Source organism: Amphiprion ocellaris, chromosome 9 (genome assembly GCF_022539595.1).
Source record: "Amphiprion ocellaris isolate individual 3 ecotype Okinawa chromosome 9, ASM2253959v1, whole genome shotgun sequence".
Lineage (NCBI taxonomy): Eukaryota > Metazoa > Chordata > Actinopteri > Pomacentridae > Amphiprion > Amphiprion ocellaris.
The window spans coordinates 8,890,987-8,909,772 of NC_072774.1; the positions used below are offsets into that span (position 1 = coordinate 8,890,987).

Below are 18,786 nucleotides of genomic sequence, written 5' to 3' on the forward strand. Positions count from 1 at the left end.
GGGTAACACTGAGGTAATATTTTATTAAAGAACATTCTTTAAAGTGTCACATCAGCAGCATCCGCAAACCACCCTCAGAACATTTCAATCAAAATGTTCTATCTTTGTTAATACAGCACAATACAGGAACGTTTTTTAAAAGATGTTGTCATCAGAGAACTCGATAGCATCTTAATTTTTTGAATATTGGTTTGAAAACATTCTTTAATTGTTATAAAGTATGAAATCTGAGGCCCCGTCAACACTCTCCAAACATTTTCTAAATGTCTCGGTTGTCTTTTAAAATTCCTGGAACACCAGTGAAAGTAGCCCGTAATGTGGGAACATTCGCTGCTGGCTGGGATGGTGTTTTATATGCGTCAAGTTCCAAAAACACTGAACCCTGCATCATTCATAATGCAGCTCTTCAACATGTCTTTGTTAGACTTTCTTTCAAACTTTTTAACGTCTTATTTGTCAGAGATTGCAGGCGCCACATTAAATAAAGACTACACCCAAGTTGGCATCATACTGAGTAACAGAGGTGGAGTTTCCTTGTGATTAAAACAACGTGGAAAAGTAGGGCAGAAAGAGATTGGAATTAAATAAAATCAGTGCTGACAGGCAGGGCAGGAGCTGAAGGGGAGAATCATGGTGCCTGGTCTCCTTATAAAACCCACAGTGAAGCCAGTTAGAGGGCAACACACACACTCATAGAACTGGAATTACATCCAGTAACTACTATTATTCTGGCAGAACCATTTCTCTAATGTCATTATTCCCACACAGATGTGCTGTCAACTACATACAACCAAGTAGTTCTGACCAACTAGAATTTTTTTTTTTTACTGTCACTGAAAAGAGCACAGAGAGTATAAACATACATCTATTTTCATATATATAAAAAATGTATCTGTTTATGTGTTTCTATTAGTTACAGTGTGTTTGATTTAGATTTAGATGTGGATTTGGTTGAAGAAACTCTTAAGGACTGTAGAGATGAAACCTACTTAGAAGAAGTCTGGAAATAAGTTTTACAAACTACTAAACAATTCAAAAGCTGACAAAAAGCTGTATCAAAAGACAGAAGCAATGGATGGATGAATATATACCTGTGCATGGACGGATGAATGGATGGACGGATGGATGGATGGACCATAACATTTTAAAATGTACTTATCTCGTGTAATTTAAATTGTAATTACCACTTGAGCTTCATCAACAATTAAAAAAGCTTTCCTTTTGCAGCTTTTCTAGATTTCATTCCACCGAAAATCATATAAAAATCCTATAAAAATCCTATAATGCTGCATGCAAGTTCTGGCCACTCCTTCCGTCGACTTTGTGATGCAAATTCATGCACTCTCTCTTTGAATGCTTCAGCGTGACTTTGGAGGAGGTGGTGCTTTGCGGAGAGTATTGGTTGAGAATTTTTACTTTTGAGTTCAGTATATCGAAGATGGGACCCATTAAAAGGTGCCCGGACCCGACAACGCGCTGGGATCCGATCAGTCGTCAATGCATTTTGTGCAACATAAGGCCAGGTGGGTCAAAATATTATATTATATTATATTATATTATATTATATTATATTATATTATATTATATTATATTATATTATATTATATTATATTATATTATATTATATTATATTATATTATATTTTTTATTAATATAGGGTTTGATCTAATTGATCATTGTGGACATGATGATTATGGATCGTCACACCAAGCACCACATAAACGGTGCAAACCTGACACTTTCAATGACGGCAGCAGTCCGTATTGTAAACCCTGCTCCACGTGCGCTTCTGGACACGTTCAAGTGACACCGTGCAACGCAACGACTGACATCGTTTGTTCCGACATGAGGTAAAAAAGTATTATTGTTCATTACTGCGGTAAACTGCGGAAAAGCTCATGCTCGACCTGCCAGACAGAAAGTCCCACGATTAAATGGAAAGTGTGCGTCAACCTGAGCAGACCCAGACGTAGGGGCTTTTGTGTTCTCCTGCGACGTTGGAGGATGATTTACATTTATTTATTAATTTATTTATCAGTGTGACAAAGTTGAGAGTGTCACTGATAATCACACCTAAGCAAGACAGCTTTTGACGTTTTACGCATAAAGACGCACTTTGCGGTATTGTAGCCTATGTTTTTTCCCCCTGTATTTCTATAGAAGCAGTACGACCACAGTTCCTGTCACAGTAAGTGGGTTCCTTTCAAGCATGAAAATCAAGCTTCAAGTCATTTTTGAATTCCTTAACCAGAGCTTCTCTTTCCCCTGCAGACACCAATAAGTACTCAATACGTCCCAGCTTCTTCCATCAATCCATCAATGGTAATCAATATCATTTTTAAAAATACAAAATACACCTTGATGAAAACAGGAGCTATTACATCAAGTCTTACCATGGGGAATACATAAGTAAAGCCACTTCCCTCAATTCCAGTGAATAAGTGGTTTTTGAATTGTTAATTGTAGTGAGTCAACACTGCAGAACTGATCATGTAAAGAACTCCATTCTACTTTAAATTCATCATTAGTCTGTCTGCTCATCTGCGCAAAGCTGCTGTATGAAATTTTTATTTTTTTATATATATATATGTGTGTGTGTGTGTGTGTGTGTGTGTGTGTGTGTGTGTGTGTTTTATGCATATAAGTAGTTTTCTTGTTGATGCCTGTTGGTACAAGAATGAGGCAGCAGCAGCATTTAATTTTAAGATTCTGTTGTTAGTTTAAAGGTCTCATAATGCATCTCATTTCAGCAAATGAATGAAAATCTCTCATGTCTTCAGAATGTGTCTTAATGTTTCAGCTCACAATACTGCAAAGATGGTTTATGACTGTAATAATCTGGTCTTAGTCCAGTTTTAAACAGGCTGTTTCAGTTGTCTGTAGCTTAAAATGTAGCTGAGCTGCTGTTCTCCTCGTCCGCTTCAGGATGAAAACTCTCTCTGCATCAGTTGATCTCAAGGCAGCTGATTGCAATTATTGCCAAATTCACAGCACAGTGGTCGTTTTAATGTGTGTATCATTTTTTTTCAGTTTTTCAGACAATGTTGTGGTTATAAAAGCAGTGCAAAGCAGCAGCTTTGGAAATGGCTCTGACTCCTGTTTTACATGTAGTTTTGATTAGCTGCATTTCAGTCACTATTTCACACTATTATCTTATAAAAGACACAGGAAAATGTGTGAATGAGAACAGTTAGTGTGATTTTAGCTGTATTAGAATACAGTATATGTGAGCACAGAGAGCAGGAGGAAGCAAACTGATGTAAACACTGGCTGAGTTTAGGTTGCGCTGAAGCACAACACGTGGCATAAAAACATAGGAACCCACCCAGTCTTTGTTTATTGGTTTCAAATCGCTCTGAATATCTCTCAGCTTTACAAGTTTTCACAGAGCTCTGACCTGGAGGGATGTGATCAAAGCTACTGGTGACACTAGCCATATTAGCTGCACCACAACAAGGATTTTTCTGCTGTTGTGGTGAAATTGCACTCAAAAACAGTTGCAATTTGCAAAGTTGCACTCATACAGTAGTTCACTAGATCAGGGGTGTCAAACATAAGGCCCACGGGTCAAAACTGGCCCACCAGAGGGTCCAATCCAGCCCAGAGAACAACTTTGTAGAGTGTAAAAATTACAGAGAATATTGTAATATTTTGTCTTGTTTTTGTTTTTTGTCTTTTTCTTTTGACTTTTATTGTTTGTTTCTTGTTTTTGTTGTTTTGTGTTCCTTTTTGTCTAGCTTGTGTTTTGTGCATCATTTTTGTCATTTTGTGTTTTCCTTTATTCATTGTTTTGTGCATCGTTTTTGTCGTTTTGTTTCTCGCTTTTGTCATTTATTTTCTTGTTTCTGCTAATTTTTTTTGTCGCTTTGTAACCTTTTTGTCAAATTTTTTGTTTTGTGCCGTTTGTCTCGTTTCTTGTCATTTTGTGTTACGGTGGGGGAAGCAGGAGAACCCAAGCGCAGACACACAGAACTGCCTGACAGGTGAATAACAGAAAGATTTATTTAAACAACAACTGAACCAATACATTAATGGGGAACTGAACTGGGGGAACAGAACTTAACCAACTACTAAAACTCTAACTCTACGAATACAAAAACGGTAGATCACAAAACTGAACTATCAAAACTAAGCAAAGGAGGGGTACTTACAAAATGGGGGAACTGAACAGAAGGGGCAGGGAAGCAGGCTCAGGAAATCTGGGGTGAACGGAGATGAGACTGGAGCTACTGGCTGGAGACAAAAGCAGGGCTAGCGGGAATCTGAAAGAAGGCTGAGTTCTAGTGAGGGAAATCCAGAGGAGAGGAAAACAGAGTCCAAAAACAGAGTCCAGGTGGGAACAGAGTCCATGAAGGCATGTGGATAACTATGATCCAGCGGGGAGCGAATGAAAGGACAGAGCTTAAATAGGTAGAGGTGAGGTGGAGAACATGTGAATGGAGTGATCTGATTACTGCAGCTGATACTCATTGCAGTAATTAGCTGATGGCAGAATGCAGGCAGGAGAAACAGGGAGAGAGAGAGAGAGACATGAGGGAGAGGTGACAGACAGAGTGAACCAAAGAGACAGGACAAAACAGAAACAGATCAGAACCCAAGGGAGAAAGGAGGAAAAATGGGGAAGAGGGGGAAAGAAGGGCAGAAGCTGGAGCAGGATCATAACATTTTGTTTCTCACTTTTGTCGTTTTGTGTCTCATTTTTGTAATATTTTGTAATATTTTGTCTGGTTTTTGTTGTTTTTTGTCTTATTTAAAGTAAAATACTACATCGTTCAATTCCACATACCTGTGACTAAATGCTTCGTGCCTTTGTAGAAACTCTGTGATCTGTAAGTTGTAATGTCTAAATGATCAACTGAGGCATAATGTTGTTGGAATTGAATTTATTTTTCTTAACAAATTTCAGCTTTGTCATAGTGTTTTGGAAAAAAGATAATTCCTTAAATGTGAACATTTTCAGAATGTAATTTTTTGCACTAAAACAAAGGAAAGGTCCGGCCCACTTGAGATCGAATTGGGTTGTATGTGGCCCCTGAACTAAAATAAGTTTGACACCCCTGCACTAGATCTTCAGTTGCTCAGATGCTGGGAGTGCATCAATACTCTTGTGTTCACTCTTGCAGCCAACAGCAGAACATTCAGTGTGCCTTGCTCATCATTTAGACATTTTAGAGTTCGTAAAAGCAGCTCTAGAAAGTCGATATACCTGGTGGACTGAGAGCTGCTCATTTTGAATAGATCACAGGGAAGCAGCAGGCGGTGAAGGGGATGATACAAAGTGCTTGTTCAGTTAGAATTATAGCAGTTCACTAAAACTCTGACTTGTTTGTGAAGCTGGAAGGCTATCTAGTTGTCCAGGGGCAACATGGCATCTTTTACCTCCAAGTTTATATAAACTTCAAAACACAATATAAATGGATTTTCAGCATATGGGACCTTTTAAACATAATATGTAACAGAACCAGGAAAGCTCTTTAATTTAAGAAATAAGAGCTTTAATTCAGCCTTTAAAGCAGATACAGCCCATCTAAAAAAAAAAAAAAAAAAAAAACGGGTTCATTTATTCTAATTTCAGACCCAGAAAATGGGAACGGAAGTCCAAATAGCAGAAAGGAATACACCAACTATACCTCATGTAGCATGTAAGTATGTACCTAAATATTTAATAAGGACACATTACTTCATCTAAATCTATATTTAACTTTGACTTTTGCTGTTTTTGCAGGGGCAGCACCGTTAGCCATCCTAATTTCCATCATGCTTGCTGCCTTATTGGCTTTCATACTCAAAATGAAACGGAAAAGAGGTTCGTGTAAATTGAAAGTAAACGGTTGAACAATGTTAAAAGAGCATACACAAAAGCCCCTTTCAGACGTGCATTTGTTTTGTTAGCTAAACACTAGGGGTGAAGAATTTATCAAAATATCTTCAAAAACTCAATGTGGCAATGTAAAATATCCAAACCACAGGGGATGGGGTTTTTAGTGCTACAGGGAGGCGAAGGTTTGCACATAATATTCTCCAGATGTGCTACTGTGGCACAGACTGCAGCAAAAGATTCCAATATGACTTTCAACACAACACAAGCCTGACCTACATGTAGCCTCATTCATGCACTCGCACACAAGCTACATTCTTTGAGTTGTTTATTCTGGAGAAGGCTTTTTCCACATTTCAACCCCAAAAGCATCACAGAGAGTGTAAAAGGCAGAGTTTGTGTGCCTTTGTCATTCTCTTTGCACTGTAATTTTACATTCATTGCAGATTTAAATGTCCACAGAAATAAAATTGCACTGCAATTCAAGTCTTTCCTATACTATTACTACTGGTAATAGTAGGATGAGATTATCACGACACATGGACAGAAATTTGAATGTTTTGTACCTCATAGATACACTGGGCCCCTGGTTCAAAAAAGGGGAAGTTGTATGAAGTAGAGAACAAAAGGTTGTTGCAGTGTTTTGGCGGTTAGACTCTTGTGACAAAAGAAATCATAAACAAAGGTCAGACTTGAAAGAGTACAATAAGCCTAAAAATGAAGATATGAAAAAGACAATGTACAGGCCTGATACATTAACTTATAGACATATACAGATGTAATATGGAGACTTAAAATATTGAAATGTACAGGTAGAACATATAGGATAATGTCCTTAGCATTTCTGTTAGTGCAGTCAAAAGCTTTATTAAGAGAAAAGACCCACGTTAACATGATTTTATTGCACATGAAGAGCTGTAAGGAGACAAGACAGTTTTACATTTGGTCATATGGGAGCAAATTTTGATTGTTTACGAAGAGCTTTAGAGAGAACAAAAACTGTGCTAAGAGATATTGTGGAACCGAAAGAGCCATAAGGAGAAGAAATGGATTTAGTCTTTTGATTATTAGTGCATTAATCTAAATATATCCCACTTTTTGTTCTGCATAATCTGATGTGTCACTGTGTTGCATAAGGAATGTTTATTTAAGAGTGATCCATGTGTGAGTGCCAGGATGTCATCAGTTTAACAGACTGATAAAGCAGCAACGTTGTACATCGCTTGTCTGAAAAGGGCTAAAAGTCTTTCATGATGAAATAACAGACTGGAAAAATGATTACAAACTGACCACTGCTTTTTTTTTGTATAGAGCAATGAAGTTTGTAATTGGCTGGCTGGTTGGCAAATTTGATTCTGATGCTGAATATAACTGTGTGTGTCTCTCCTGCCTTCGCTTAACACAGGCCAACATACAGTGATTGGTTTTAACAGAAGATCATCTTGTGTCAATCCAGGCTTCTCTCCTCTTCCTGCTCCAGCTGGTGACAATGACCTGGAGGACATTCTCAGTGAGTGGAAAGGATGGATATCTCACAGTTTTCTATATATCACCAAACTACTGAGCCTGACTTTAGTTTTTACTATTTAGAATGTCCTACAGAGGCAAAGGTTTTGTTGGGTTTGCAGGGCATTAGTGAAGACATGAAAGACAGCTTTAACTGTAACAGCTGCAGTATTGTGTGCAGAGAAGTCAGAGGTTGTTGCAGAAAAATTAACCAGACTGCAGGAAATTACGTGTTTGATGTTAACAATTTCCTTGAACACATACACTTTATTTTGTCGCACGCAGCGTTTAAACAAATCCCACACCCATGACGTCCTGTAAATTGTTGATTCCAAGTTATAACTAATTAGGAACATCTGCGTACCTTTTAGCACCACTTGTTTTTCTTGTTCTGCTCTCTGGTTCTAATGTGTCACGTCTTGTTTGGATGTAGATCACAACATCCTGTCAGCACCTTTGCAGATGGTGCTGGACAACCTGGATGTTTTGGAGGAGTTGGTGATTTTGCTGGATCCAGAGACCCACGGAATAAAGAACACCAAACATCTGGCTTCGCTCTGCTCCTTCCCCTCCACCTGGGTGACCTACACCTACTCCATGAAGGAGAGCAAGAGCCCCCTGAAAGCTCTGCTGGAGGCGGTGACCAGCAAGAACCCCGACTGGACTGTCGGTCACCTGGCGAAGCTGCTCAGACATATGGAGCGCAATGATGCCATCGCTGCTCTGGCCAAACTGAGATGAATGAAATTGGGGTATAGTAGTTATTTTACCCGACTGCAGAAAGTTGTGCAAGATTTAGACAATATAGCTTTTTTCTGATTGTAACTGTAAGATTCTGTATTGTACATTAGGGCTGCATGATAAATTGCTTCTGCAGATCCCAATATTGCAATGTGAATTATGGAAAATTTGCACTGCTTAACATGTTGCCTTCATCTCCATCGCTTTTTCGTAAAAGCCGCAATGACAATCACACTAGGCCAGACCTGGTGATGTTTTATCACTTGGCAGACAGCAAAGTCTGAACTGCACAGAATCACATTAATGTATGGAAAAGTGATGCTCTTTGAGTTGTATGAAGTGATTTCATGAAGGTTTTCTGACGTATTTAAGCACCAGTATTGGTCCAAAAACTAAATTTGCTGAAACAATTTGCAGCTTTTTTTGCTGCCTGTCTTATAGAACATCATTTACTGCAATTTCAAGGGCTTTGGATTGACTTAGTTTGTTTGCTGATGTGCATGTGTCATCAGCAAAATGAGGAACAGGATGGAAATACTGAAAAGCAAGATAAAAGGAAATGCCAGGTCAGCTGGCTGGAAATATCTTGGCTTCAGAAAGGAAGACGCTGACTAAATCAGCAGGTTCTCCGTAAGCAGTGTCTTGCAATCGTTGGCACAACATGAAGCATTCACAAATGAATCATCAAAACAAAACCGCAATCCAAAGCAAAAACTATTTGGGATGATTTTGCCAGTGTTTCATGGTATTAGTAAAGTTCTGTGCGTCATTTTTCGGCTTTTTAAAAATTATTACTCCGCCAAGGAATGTGGCATCCTTACGTGACGATCGGCATACGTTTGTCTGTCTGGCTGTTAGCAGCATTACTCAAAAACGGACAGACGGATTTGGATGAAATTTTCAGGGAAGGTCAGAAATGACACAAAGACCAACTAATTAGATTTTGGCAGTGATGCAGCTTATAGTCTGGATCCACAGATTTGTTAAAGTTTTCTGTATTACGAGATAGCGGCACGGCGTCACTGTAACTATGACAACAAGTGAACACTACGTCAGCTGCCTGCTGACGATCACATGATTGTGATCCTACTGCAAATCCACCGTTGTGGAATTACCAGGACTTATCCATCGGAAATGATTCAAGAAACAATTGATTAAATTGTGGGCTTATTTCCAAGTCCCATCAATTCCCGCCAACTGCTACATATTTAGGTCATGTGATTCGGTGTCCGTACAATAACGTACACATGCATAACACACCTGTGCTAAGCGCAAGGTTATTCTTTATTATAGATTTCATCTGTCGGGAATCATACAACGACTGAGCAGCCTTGACAGAGTACTGTGCTCTCTAGTGCTTTTCTTGTTTTGTGTATTATATGCAGATCCACTTCCCTACAAAATCACCAGTCATTGTAGCATCATTCATTCTTGTCAGTGTTATTCAAGTCGTCTTGTGAAAATTCATGGGTTTTTTTTATCATTTCACAATAAAACATTTTGCAATACAATGGGTTTTTTTTTGTAATATCATGCAGCCCATTTGTACATGTTGAGCTAATTCCAGGATTTCATAAAGAATCAGGCGAAAAAGAGGCTTCCTGACCTGATTGAATGTAACGCAAAGTGCAGTGGGAGCAGCTCAGTGCATGTTGAGTTTACTGATCACAGCGACAGATGAAGGATCTATTCTCAGGACAAAGACTCACAATATCTGATCCTCTTCAAATAATTGTCTGTTGTATTCTCTCCAGTTTTTGGGGAAATGTGCTAGACTAAATTTCTGCTTTTTCTGATTTCATTTGCTTAATATGTGCACATAGAACATAAAAAAGGGAATCAATTGGCAGCTACTCTGAACTGCTGCTCAGTTCAAGTTTGGCTCGGTATCAATAGTTTCACACTGACGGTCTCTGAAGCTGCAAGAACTGCCATTAAAAAATATTTTATACTTCTTTGTGCTTTCAATTAACGAAATTCAAGCACTTAGTGAGATCAAATGTTTCCCTTTTTCGTAGGGAGCACTTTATCTTCTTTTTGCCAATAAAATTTCAGACTGCTCCACTATTAGAATCTTTTAAGAGCATCTTCATCCACTCTTTTCTGTAATAATGAAGCCTTTTGTAACATTTCAATCAATGATTATTGCTGTACATTACCAATAATTTTCTACTTCAACCATTTCATAATAAAAAAAAGAAATCTGTTCAAACATCTTAACATCTTTATTAAGCAAATAACATTATAAATAAAAAAAGTGCATAGAAAAATTAAACAGGTTTAGAAATATGTATACAAATATTTACAAACTCAGGGTTTATTTGTACATGGTAACAAAGACGTAAATTTAAAGAGCACATATTTTCTCATTTTTATGTCTTTTACACTTACTTTAAAATAACCCTACTATATATATATATATATATATATATTTATATATTTATATATATGTGTGTATATATAACATACAGCTTTCTTAACAGATTCTGGGAGAGATGGTCATGATAACTTCAGGTTTTGACTAGTGCTTGCATCCTTCATCGCACACACACACACACACACACACACACACACACACACGCACACACACGCACACAAAATAACAAACACACACGCACACATACACACACATCAGGATATTAAAACCAAGCTATTCTTAAATCATCATCCTCTCTTTTTGCATCAGTATTCCCAAACATCTGTCTAAACAGCTGAGGTAGAATCCTTGCAAGGAGTTGGGAGTGACTCTGCTCTTGTTGTCAGCTAAGGTGATTGACAAGTTAATCGGGGCTCCATCCCAGTGATTGGACATGCAAAGAGGGGGGAAAAAAAGAGGGGTGAAGATAAAGACAAAACATGACGTTAATTTGCGCTATTAAGTTCGGAGACAAAGGGACAGGGGAGGAAAAAAAACACGATCATGGGCTTGAATAGGCAAAACAGTGCTCACTTTACTCCTGTGGCTGATTTTTAAGAACGTCAGTAATCTACCATAACAAAAAAAATAAAATAAAAATGCTTCTTTAAAAATACCTGCTTTCGAACAATTTCTGTCATAAAGGCTTAAATGCAAGACATGACTGCGCCGAACAAAAATAATTCAAGTAAATTAGTGAAACCAAACGCATCATTTGTAAACAAAACGAAGGACACAAATTGGGGGAAATACACTAGACCGCCACCAATTATACACAGCACAACCGTTTTTTTTTTGTTGTTTTTTTTCCACCATTAAAAACAGAAATCAAAACATGAATAAATAGAACTACCAATTTGAACAGTGTGTGAATTCAGTTAGCCTCGTCAATGACAGCACTGAACATCAACTCACAACAACATTAAACAATATTTTAAAGGTGCTGAATGCATTCTGTCAGCTCCGTGTCAGGCCGACCGTTTCCTGCGACGGCAACACCTCCAAAGTCTGTGTTCTCAAGGAGCTGAACGTACACACTCAGTAGCAATGCTTTATACCAGTGCTCTCCCTGATTAAGAGAAACTGTAGCAGGTTTCACAAAGATAATTTGTATGTTTGATGCTTATTTATGTGCAACTGTAGGGCAGCAAAGTTTTATTGCAATAGGTAATGAGCATCTGCCATGAGAGTAATAAAATATATATTTAAAAAACTGATATTCACCACAAATCTTAACTTTTGGCTTGGGTAGTGTTTGCTACATACACTGTACAAGAAAAAAAAAACAACACGTCTTCAAGACATGTTTCTGCCTTTATAACTATGACACTGTGTTACTGACTGCAACCAGTACACCGATTTAAACTCGACACAGGAAGAGAGTAGGTGAGAAATAGCAGACTGACGACACTAAATGTGAACCTTAGCAGTCACTAAATATTCCGCTGATAAGAGTGCTGCTTGAGTGCATAAATTTAAGATCTCAGCAGGGTGAATAAACAGCTAAACGATTCCTGATTCGCAAGACATCTTAGTCGAACTAAAGACAAAAGCTTTCAAAGCTTAGCACCATGGTTGTTTTTGTTATTCACACAAAATAATAAGTCTACAAAGAAAAACAACACAAGAAGAGTTGAATGTAAGATAAAACGCACAAAATAAAGGTTTGAGTGAATGTATGGCTCAAGAACTGACTTCACCACTGCACGGATGGGACTATAAGGTTCCTGTCACTAGAGGATGGAGCAATCATGATAACAAGTGTACTACAGACAGACAAATCCCCCCCAGAAATGGATAAAACATAAGGAATCTCTCAAAGTTTAGCTATAGGTTTTCAGCAATGAGTCAAACATATAAGGCTTGGTGTGTGTCAGAAATTCTGTTGGCGTCTTCCATGTAGATCCAGGAAATCCCCACGTTTCAAACACTTTACATATCCCGTTGTCATCAACACTAAAACCACTTCCTCTGCAACGATTACTGCTGTGACGACAAAGCGTTGCCACCTCTACATCTGGACTTTTCACAAGCAGAAGTACATCGTGAACACATATGAGGCAAGAAACTCTTCAAAAATCTAATTTTCTGTGCTGGTTCTCTTCCACTCCGATCTGTAAAATATCCACATATTACTTGTTACCAGCCATTTGTTTCTGGCCTTAGTGGCTAAATCCCCTCCTGCGCAGACTGACCACAGCCTCTCCAAGCCGCATCCAGCGCCACCTTAATTTAAGGCTTACTAGTAAACAGGATCCTTCACCTTCTTCATCCGAGGGATCTCTCAGTTGAGGAAACGACGGCATCGCCGGGCTCCGCAGTTACAGTTGAGTTTGTTGCTGGCGTCTTCGATGGGGAACTTGTAGTCGTAGGTGAGCTCCTCTCCCCTGTAGATTTTCCTAAGAGCAAAGATGACGATATGCTTCCGACCTTCCACATTGATGACTCGCGAGTAGCAGTTCGGTTCGCAGGAGTGGTTGATGAACCTCGCAGCGTTGCCGTGCATGGTCGCATCCACCACGTCGAAGTCATCGATGCGGAACATGTAACAACCGATACCCTGTAAAGGCAGAAATTTAATGTATTGGTGCATTCTTGAAGCTGTATCAACTTTATCTGTCAATTTTTAAGCTGATCATTGAATTAGGGTCGATGATGAAATTCTACAATTCTACAATGCCATTTAGCAGATGCTTTTATCTAAAGCAACGTACATCTGAGAGTAGACACAACACAAGCAAGGATCTAGTCAGGAGAAAACAACCTGGAGAAGTGTCATAAAACATGTTAAAGTGTAATAACAGGGCTGTGGTGCCTACAGGCAGTGCAGGAGGTAATAAATTAAATTAAAATTAATTTCTTTCTTTTTTGCAGTCTGTCAAGTGCAAAGATATTCAGGGGAGAGTTAGTTCTTAGTCTTTCCTTAAAGACTGTAAGGGATTCTGGTAACTCGTTCCACCCCCAGGAAACTGTTTCAATAGTTTCTAAATGTTTTTCTGAAAGGTTTTCATAGTGACTAATGCATTTCTTCAGGATCACTGCAGAATTGCTGCATCATGACACCAATCGTGTTTGGTCATCGGCAGTCAGCACATCAGTTTTAGATGATAGTGGCACCAGAGTCTGATTCGGTTTCTAGTAAAAGTTTAAAAAGACCCATGGCCTTGAAAGGATGGCAGTAGTTCATACTCGCACAGACATAAGGCAGGTTCTCACTATTTGCCAAGTTTCAGTACCAGACCACAACAGCAGACAGGATGCACTTAACATCCGTTTGCTTTTCTCCTACTTTTTTTATGAAGCGACAAAGTTTCATTTTGCCATGACTTGTGTGGTTAATACAAAATGTGTAACATACCTTGGAACTTGAAGACATCTAATCAATGCTTTTTGTATTCATTTATTTAAAGTCATTCACTTCTTTAAAGGAAAAAATATGATACAAGTTTAGGAACATTCCTCCAAAACTTCAGTTACAGTAAATAAGTTTTCTTTTTTGTCAATCTTGTGTTAACAAACGTGTCAAATATATATAAATACATATAAAACATCTACAATCCAGTAGGCCTGAGGTGGGTATCATATGTTGTATTTTGATCCAGCTGAATTCCAAATAAAGCTTTCAGTGGAACAAGTATGAAATGACTGAAATGAGGATCTTTAGGGCTGCATGTTCACCAGCTGTCACTTCCTAGCAGCTGCTCTGCACTGACAAAATCTTAACTTTAGCAGCTCAATGCTTGTAAAATATCCACCATGTCCATGTTGCATGTGTTTATTGTATAGATTGAACTTTTTGATTTCGTTAGAGTTTAATAGAAACTTAGTTTTCTTTTAGACGTGCATTACTGACTTAAATAACAAGCCCTCCTTTTTACAATTAAATCTTACCATGATGGAGTTGCCAGTTAAACTACAGTACAGTGTTGAAGTCTTTGATATGTAAACATTTTGTACTGTGCTGCACTGTGCTATGACATACAGTTTGTCAAAGTAAAATGAACTTAATTGAATCGCTTAATTGGTCAAATACTGTATAGACTCAATAACAGAAAAACAGATAATAGTGGCAATCTTAATTAGAATTAAACTGATTGTAAAAATGGATGGCCAACAAACCTTGCCGTCGTAGTACTTCTCCCGTTTGTCAGTGAGCACTGAGCGAATGACGATGCCTGCGTATTCGATCACCATCTCCCCGGCTTCGATGTTCCTCTTGCAGAACAGACCGCGTCCATGGATAGCAGACCTACAGCAGATGTACAGAAGTGGTCAGAATGCACTAATTCATTTGCCGGAATTTCTCAAGATTTAAAAAGTGATGATAAATCAACACTACGAGACAGAGTCTGGCAGATGGCAAATTTTGGTATGAGTTATGTGAATAGAGAATATCACTGTGTATCTGAGACAAATAAAGGCTCCTTCCTCCTTTTAAAAGGTACGTAAAAAGACACACAAGTACATTGTCAAGACTGAATAGTTGTTGCTTGAATTTGCCCCCTATTACCTCACATGCAGTTTGTATTTATTTGTTGTCCCTAATTGTTAGCATTAACTCTAACATGTATAACATTATCTGAATATCAACATCAAAAAAGGATTCCTGCCTCTTTTCAAGAATATCCATGATTCTCTGCGATATATGAACTATTCCCCCTGCTGAGCAAAACAGAGAAATGCATTTCTGTCCAGAAACTTCACCACAGCCATGGCAGTGGAGGCTAATAACTGTTTTTCAAGTCCAGTTTTATGGAGTATGCACATGGAGCATTACCACAACAACTATCTATGTGCAGTCAGTTTTGTAACATATTTTGTTTAAAGGTGTATAAACCACTACCCACTGGGGATTTCACACATTTGCACAATTTGATTATTTGCTTTGTTAAGCACCTGAATAGCCTGTTAGACGGTTAGCTCATTTGTTTTTCTAACTTTCTGGCACACAATGCTCACAATGTCTCTGAAATCCACCACAAAAGTTCAATTCAAGGTAGTGCTGGAAGAAACAGTAGCAGTTTCGCCATCACATTGAAAATGACAAATGTTTTCATGGGAATGAAGGGAGCTTCAGCTGACTCCCATGTGTACACAGAGCTATGTCGAAACGAAGTATGTGTACAGCCAGACTGGAGTTCTTAATAGTTTGGTTTTGACTGAGTCTGTTTCAATGCCTCTGCTAGATTTTGCTTTTTTCTGAGTGCAGCTACTCCCAGCAGATAACAGGTGCTGAATGTGGACAGCAGCTGTCACATGCAGTTTAGTGAAGGATGACGAAATCAACTCATGCATGTACACTAATCATGTCAGTGATTGTTGTTTGGGTCTGTCATTGTTGTGGTAGGATTCTATCCATATCGGCTGCACAGCCTGAACAAATGTTCTGTAATTTTTTCATTGCTTTTTTCCCCACAAAATACTATCTAATCTTCCAAGTTTCTACAGGCAATCTAACCGAAACCAAAAAAACTAAAGGTTATTGTACATTCTTTCAGGAGTGACATATTTGACACAAAGATGACATCAACTTAGCATGCCCTGCAACTGCAATGAAATTTAAATGGCATGTGCACGTATCTGTTTTGTTTGTTATCGCCTCATCTACAGATGGCACAGCAGCTACACTGGAAATTTATCTTTAAAAGTCAAGGTTGTTGTGACCATGATTAAATGTCATTTGATGACAACAGAGACTGAGGTTAAAAATCTCTTAACGGTTTCAGAGACTGTTTTAAAAACATCTTTGCTACTCTGGAACGGAAGAATGGCTTCTGACATTTAAAATAAAAGTCAAATGTTTGGTAACTGATATTCAGCAGAGTCATCAATGCACATATTATCTGTACAAAGTTGTCTTAAAATAATGTGACCACTGGCTTAAAATGTCAAGCTAACTGGACTTGTACTAAGGAGCTTGTAGAATTTGTTAATTATTTTAAAATACAGTATCACAAAAACAATAGTAAGCAGCAGTGATGTGCAGAAACACTCCAAACAGACAAACCACCATTTTCTTACACAGTTGTACCTTTGTTTGCAACAACTGGACATGCACAAATATTTTGACTCATTACAAACAATAAGGAGTGTATCGGCTTGTTTCCAGAATGATGTATTCACTGTGATTTTTGCTGTGGAAACAGTAGCTCATTGAAAAGACTTCAAAGTAACTCTCGTATTTTCTACTGACTGTTCCGTCTTACATAACATGCAATATTGTAAACATTGCATAGAATTCTGTTTATTTTGCAAATGTAGCTGACCTGTACACCCCAACAGCCTCCTTGGATGTTCTTTCCAGATGTCTAAAGCGCATAGCCATGGGCAACTCCAAACTAGTAGCCCGCCTAAATGAAGAAGCACAAATCAGTTAAAAGCATATACAACAGTATTCTGCTTTGCACCAAAGTCAAATTAGATACATAGTTAAAGTATTTGAGAAATAAATTTGCAAAATTTTGTGCAAAAGCCTTTGTGCGCAGGGCATTTTATGAAGTTTAAAGTTAAAAAAAAACTTTTTGTTGCTTTTGAACGTGCAGACATTTCTTGGCAAGAAAAATGTACAACTGAACGAGTGAATCCCTGACCTCGTGGACTTCAAGAGAACCTCATCCTCCTCATCATCATAAGGCCCAATGTCAGGAAGCTGTCGGTGCTGAGAAGCCAGGAAGTTGAAGATGTCAAATGTAGACTTCCTGTAATACAGAGAAAATTATATTAGGTCTAGATGAGTAGCGTCGATCTTACTCATAATTCCCAAAAACAGCAACTGTTAAACGCACCTAAGGTAGAGCTCAGAGCGGGCACAGCCACTGGGATTGACAGGCAGGTCGTCCTCTTGGCTGAACTGTTTGAAGAATCGGAAAGCGTGCCGTTGGCAGCGATGAGCCCCTTGAAGTTGCTCCAGCAAGAAGACCACAGCGTCGTGGACCAGACCCAGCATACGGCCGCCGGTGACCCTCTGAAAAGTCAGAGGCCTCAACCGTGCGAGTGCTCGCGCCTCTTGCACCCCGTCGATCACCGCTTTCCAAGCCACTGACGAGAGAGTCGACAATTCGGTGTCATTTGGTGAACACAATGAAGAGACATTGCAAGAGAAATCCCATGTCAGCAATCTTTTTTAGATCATTATTTGTAGGCTTTAGAAAGACATTTTTTTTAATACAATATACTTCTTACCCTCGATACTGTCCGCCTCTACGCTGAAACCATCCTCGCTGGTTATCTCAAACCGTAAGTGTGGCTGGTCTCTGTTAGCTGGACAAATCTCGTCCTCATCAGATGGTGTTGGTTCTTCATCTGAGGTAGAAGCAGCGCCTAACAAAACACAATTCATACAGCTTATCTTTCACACTGTTCTTCAATGTATTAACTGCAGTAAGTGTTGCATGTTGCAGACATTGCTGAAATTATGCAGTTTTAACAAAAGAGTACCAGAGTATTTCTTCCAGTCGGTCAGTGTGCTGTGTCCCACCGGTTCCCACGCATGCTGTTTGCCTTGTTCACCTTGAGACAAATAATTCCAAGGCTCTGACCTGAAAAAGACAACAACACAGAAGTGTTTTTTAAGTTTCATAATACAAATATTTATTTCTCAACTATAGTTAATATAGGCACAGACTGACTGCACATCCTCTTTCTTTAAGGCAGTGATGTACGCTAGTGGCTTTGTTGAAGGAAGCGGGTCTCCTGATGTGTGAAAGATGTAGCGAAGCATAGCCACAGTGACAGTATAGGGTTGCTATAAGGGTACTGAGGTTACTAATGTCAACGATGATGTGCAAAGATAAGCTTACTTGCTACACAAAACCTGCGTGTTGTGTTTCCTGTCACAGACGAGAAACCATAACGAGTCCAATCCTGTTTCAGTAAAGTTTTTTGTATCAGAATTTGCTAAATTAAGATAATTGTTACAAGCCAATCACCAAACATTGGCTGTTTACCTGCTAACAAAGCAACTCAGCAACAGCTGTGTCGGACTCGTGATTTATTAAGACAAAAATATTAGGAGATTTAAAGACACTCATGCATTCACCTCACAACCAATGATCGAGGCCAATAGTGGTACAACGCAGTACACTGTTTACATGTTTTAGGAAATATTACATAGAATCCAAATTGATCTTTCTCAATTATTCCTTTAGAATCAGAGCTTTGGAACCTGATGCCCAACCCTATTCATAAAGCATGTAAGATTAAATTAAATATGGAAAAATCACTTGAAAAATGTCATATTAAACGTGCAAAAAAAAATACTTGAATGCAGTTGAACCATACCAAACTCTGCTTGGAAAATTATGAC

At 38.6% G+C, this 18,786-nt stretch overlaps 2 protein-coding genes across 5 annotated transcripts in view; one reads left to right on the forward strand and one right to left on the reverse strand.

Moving 5' to 3' along the window:
- Nucleotides 1–1,355: 1,355 nt before the first annotated feature.
- igflr1 (IGF-like family receptor 1) lies at nt 1,356–9,576 on the forward strand. 2 transcript variants are annotated; one of them, XM_023283184.3, is made up of 8 exons: nt 1,356–1,523; nt 1,658–1,850; nt 2,161–2,188; nt 2,272–2,322; nt 5,576–5,642; nt 5,726–5,806; nt 7,275–7,328; nt 7,758–9,576. In XM_023283184.3, exons 1-8 carry the CDS (start codon nt 1,439–1,441, stop codon nt 8,063–8,065), a joined length of 867 nt encoding a protein of 288 aa, XP_023138952.2. In that variant the 5' UTR covers nt 1,356–1,438; the 3' UTR covers nt 8,066–9,576. The 2 variants fall into 2 exon arrangements, with proteins under 2 accessions (XP_023138952.2, XP_023138951.2); XM_023283183.3 differs by having other exon boundaries at nt 1,357–1,523; nt 7,224–7,328.
- A 695-nt stretch (nt 9,577–10,271) lies between these two features.
- kmt2bb (lysine (K)-specific methyltransferase 2Bb) overlaps nt 10,272–18,786 on the reverse strand; it is a 30,212-nt gene continuing 21,697 nt past the window's right edge. For all 3 annotated transcript variants that reach the window (XM_023283151.3, XM_055013488.1, XM_023283150.3), the window contains exons 30-36: nt 17,919–18,019; nt 17,664–17,801; nt 17,267–17,519; nt 17,072–17,179; nt 16,748–16,831; nt 14,601–14,730; nt 10,272–13,041 (exon numbers count right to left, since the gene is read on the reverse strand). In XM_023283151.3, coding sequence (XP_023138919.3) covers nt 12,766–13,041; nt 14,601–14,730; nt 16,748–16,831; nt 17,072–17,179; nt 17,267–17,519; nt 17,664–17,801; nt 17,919–18,019 — 1,090 coding nt within the window. In that variant the 3' untranslated portion in view covers nt 10,272–12,765. The remainder of the gene's footprint in view (nt 13,042–14,600; nt 14,731–16,747; nt 16,832–17,071; nt 17,180–17,266; nt 17,520–17,663; nt 17,802–17,918; nt 18,020–18,786) is intronic.

What these genes read in the sequence shown, in the direction of transcription:
- igflr1 (XM_023283183.3), top strand. Translation starts at nt 1,439, where the DNA reads ATGGGACCCATTAAAAGGTGCCCGGACCCGACAACGCGCTGGGATCCG. An exon ending in CGACCACAGTTCCTGTCACA is followed by an intron (nt 2,189 to 2,271) that starts GTAAGTGGGTTC and finishes TTTCCCCTGCAG; the next exon opens with ACACCAATAAGTACTCAATA. An exon ending in CTTCCATCAATCCATCAATG is followed by an intron (nt 2,323 to 5,575) that starts GTAATCAATATC and finishes TTCTAATTTCAG; the next exon opens with ACCCAGAAAATGGGAACGGA.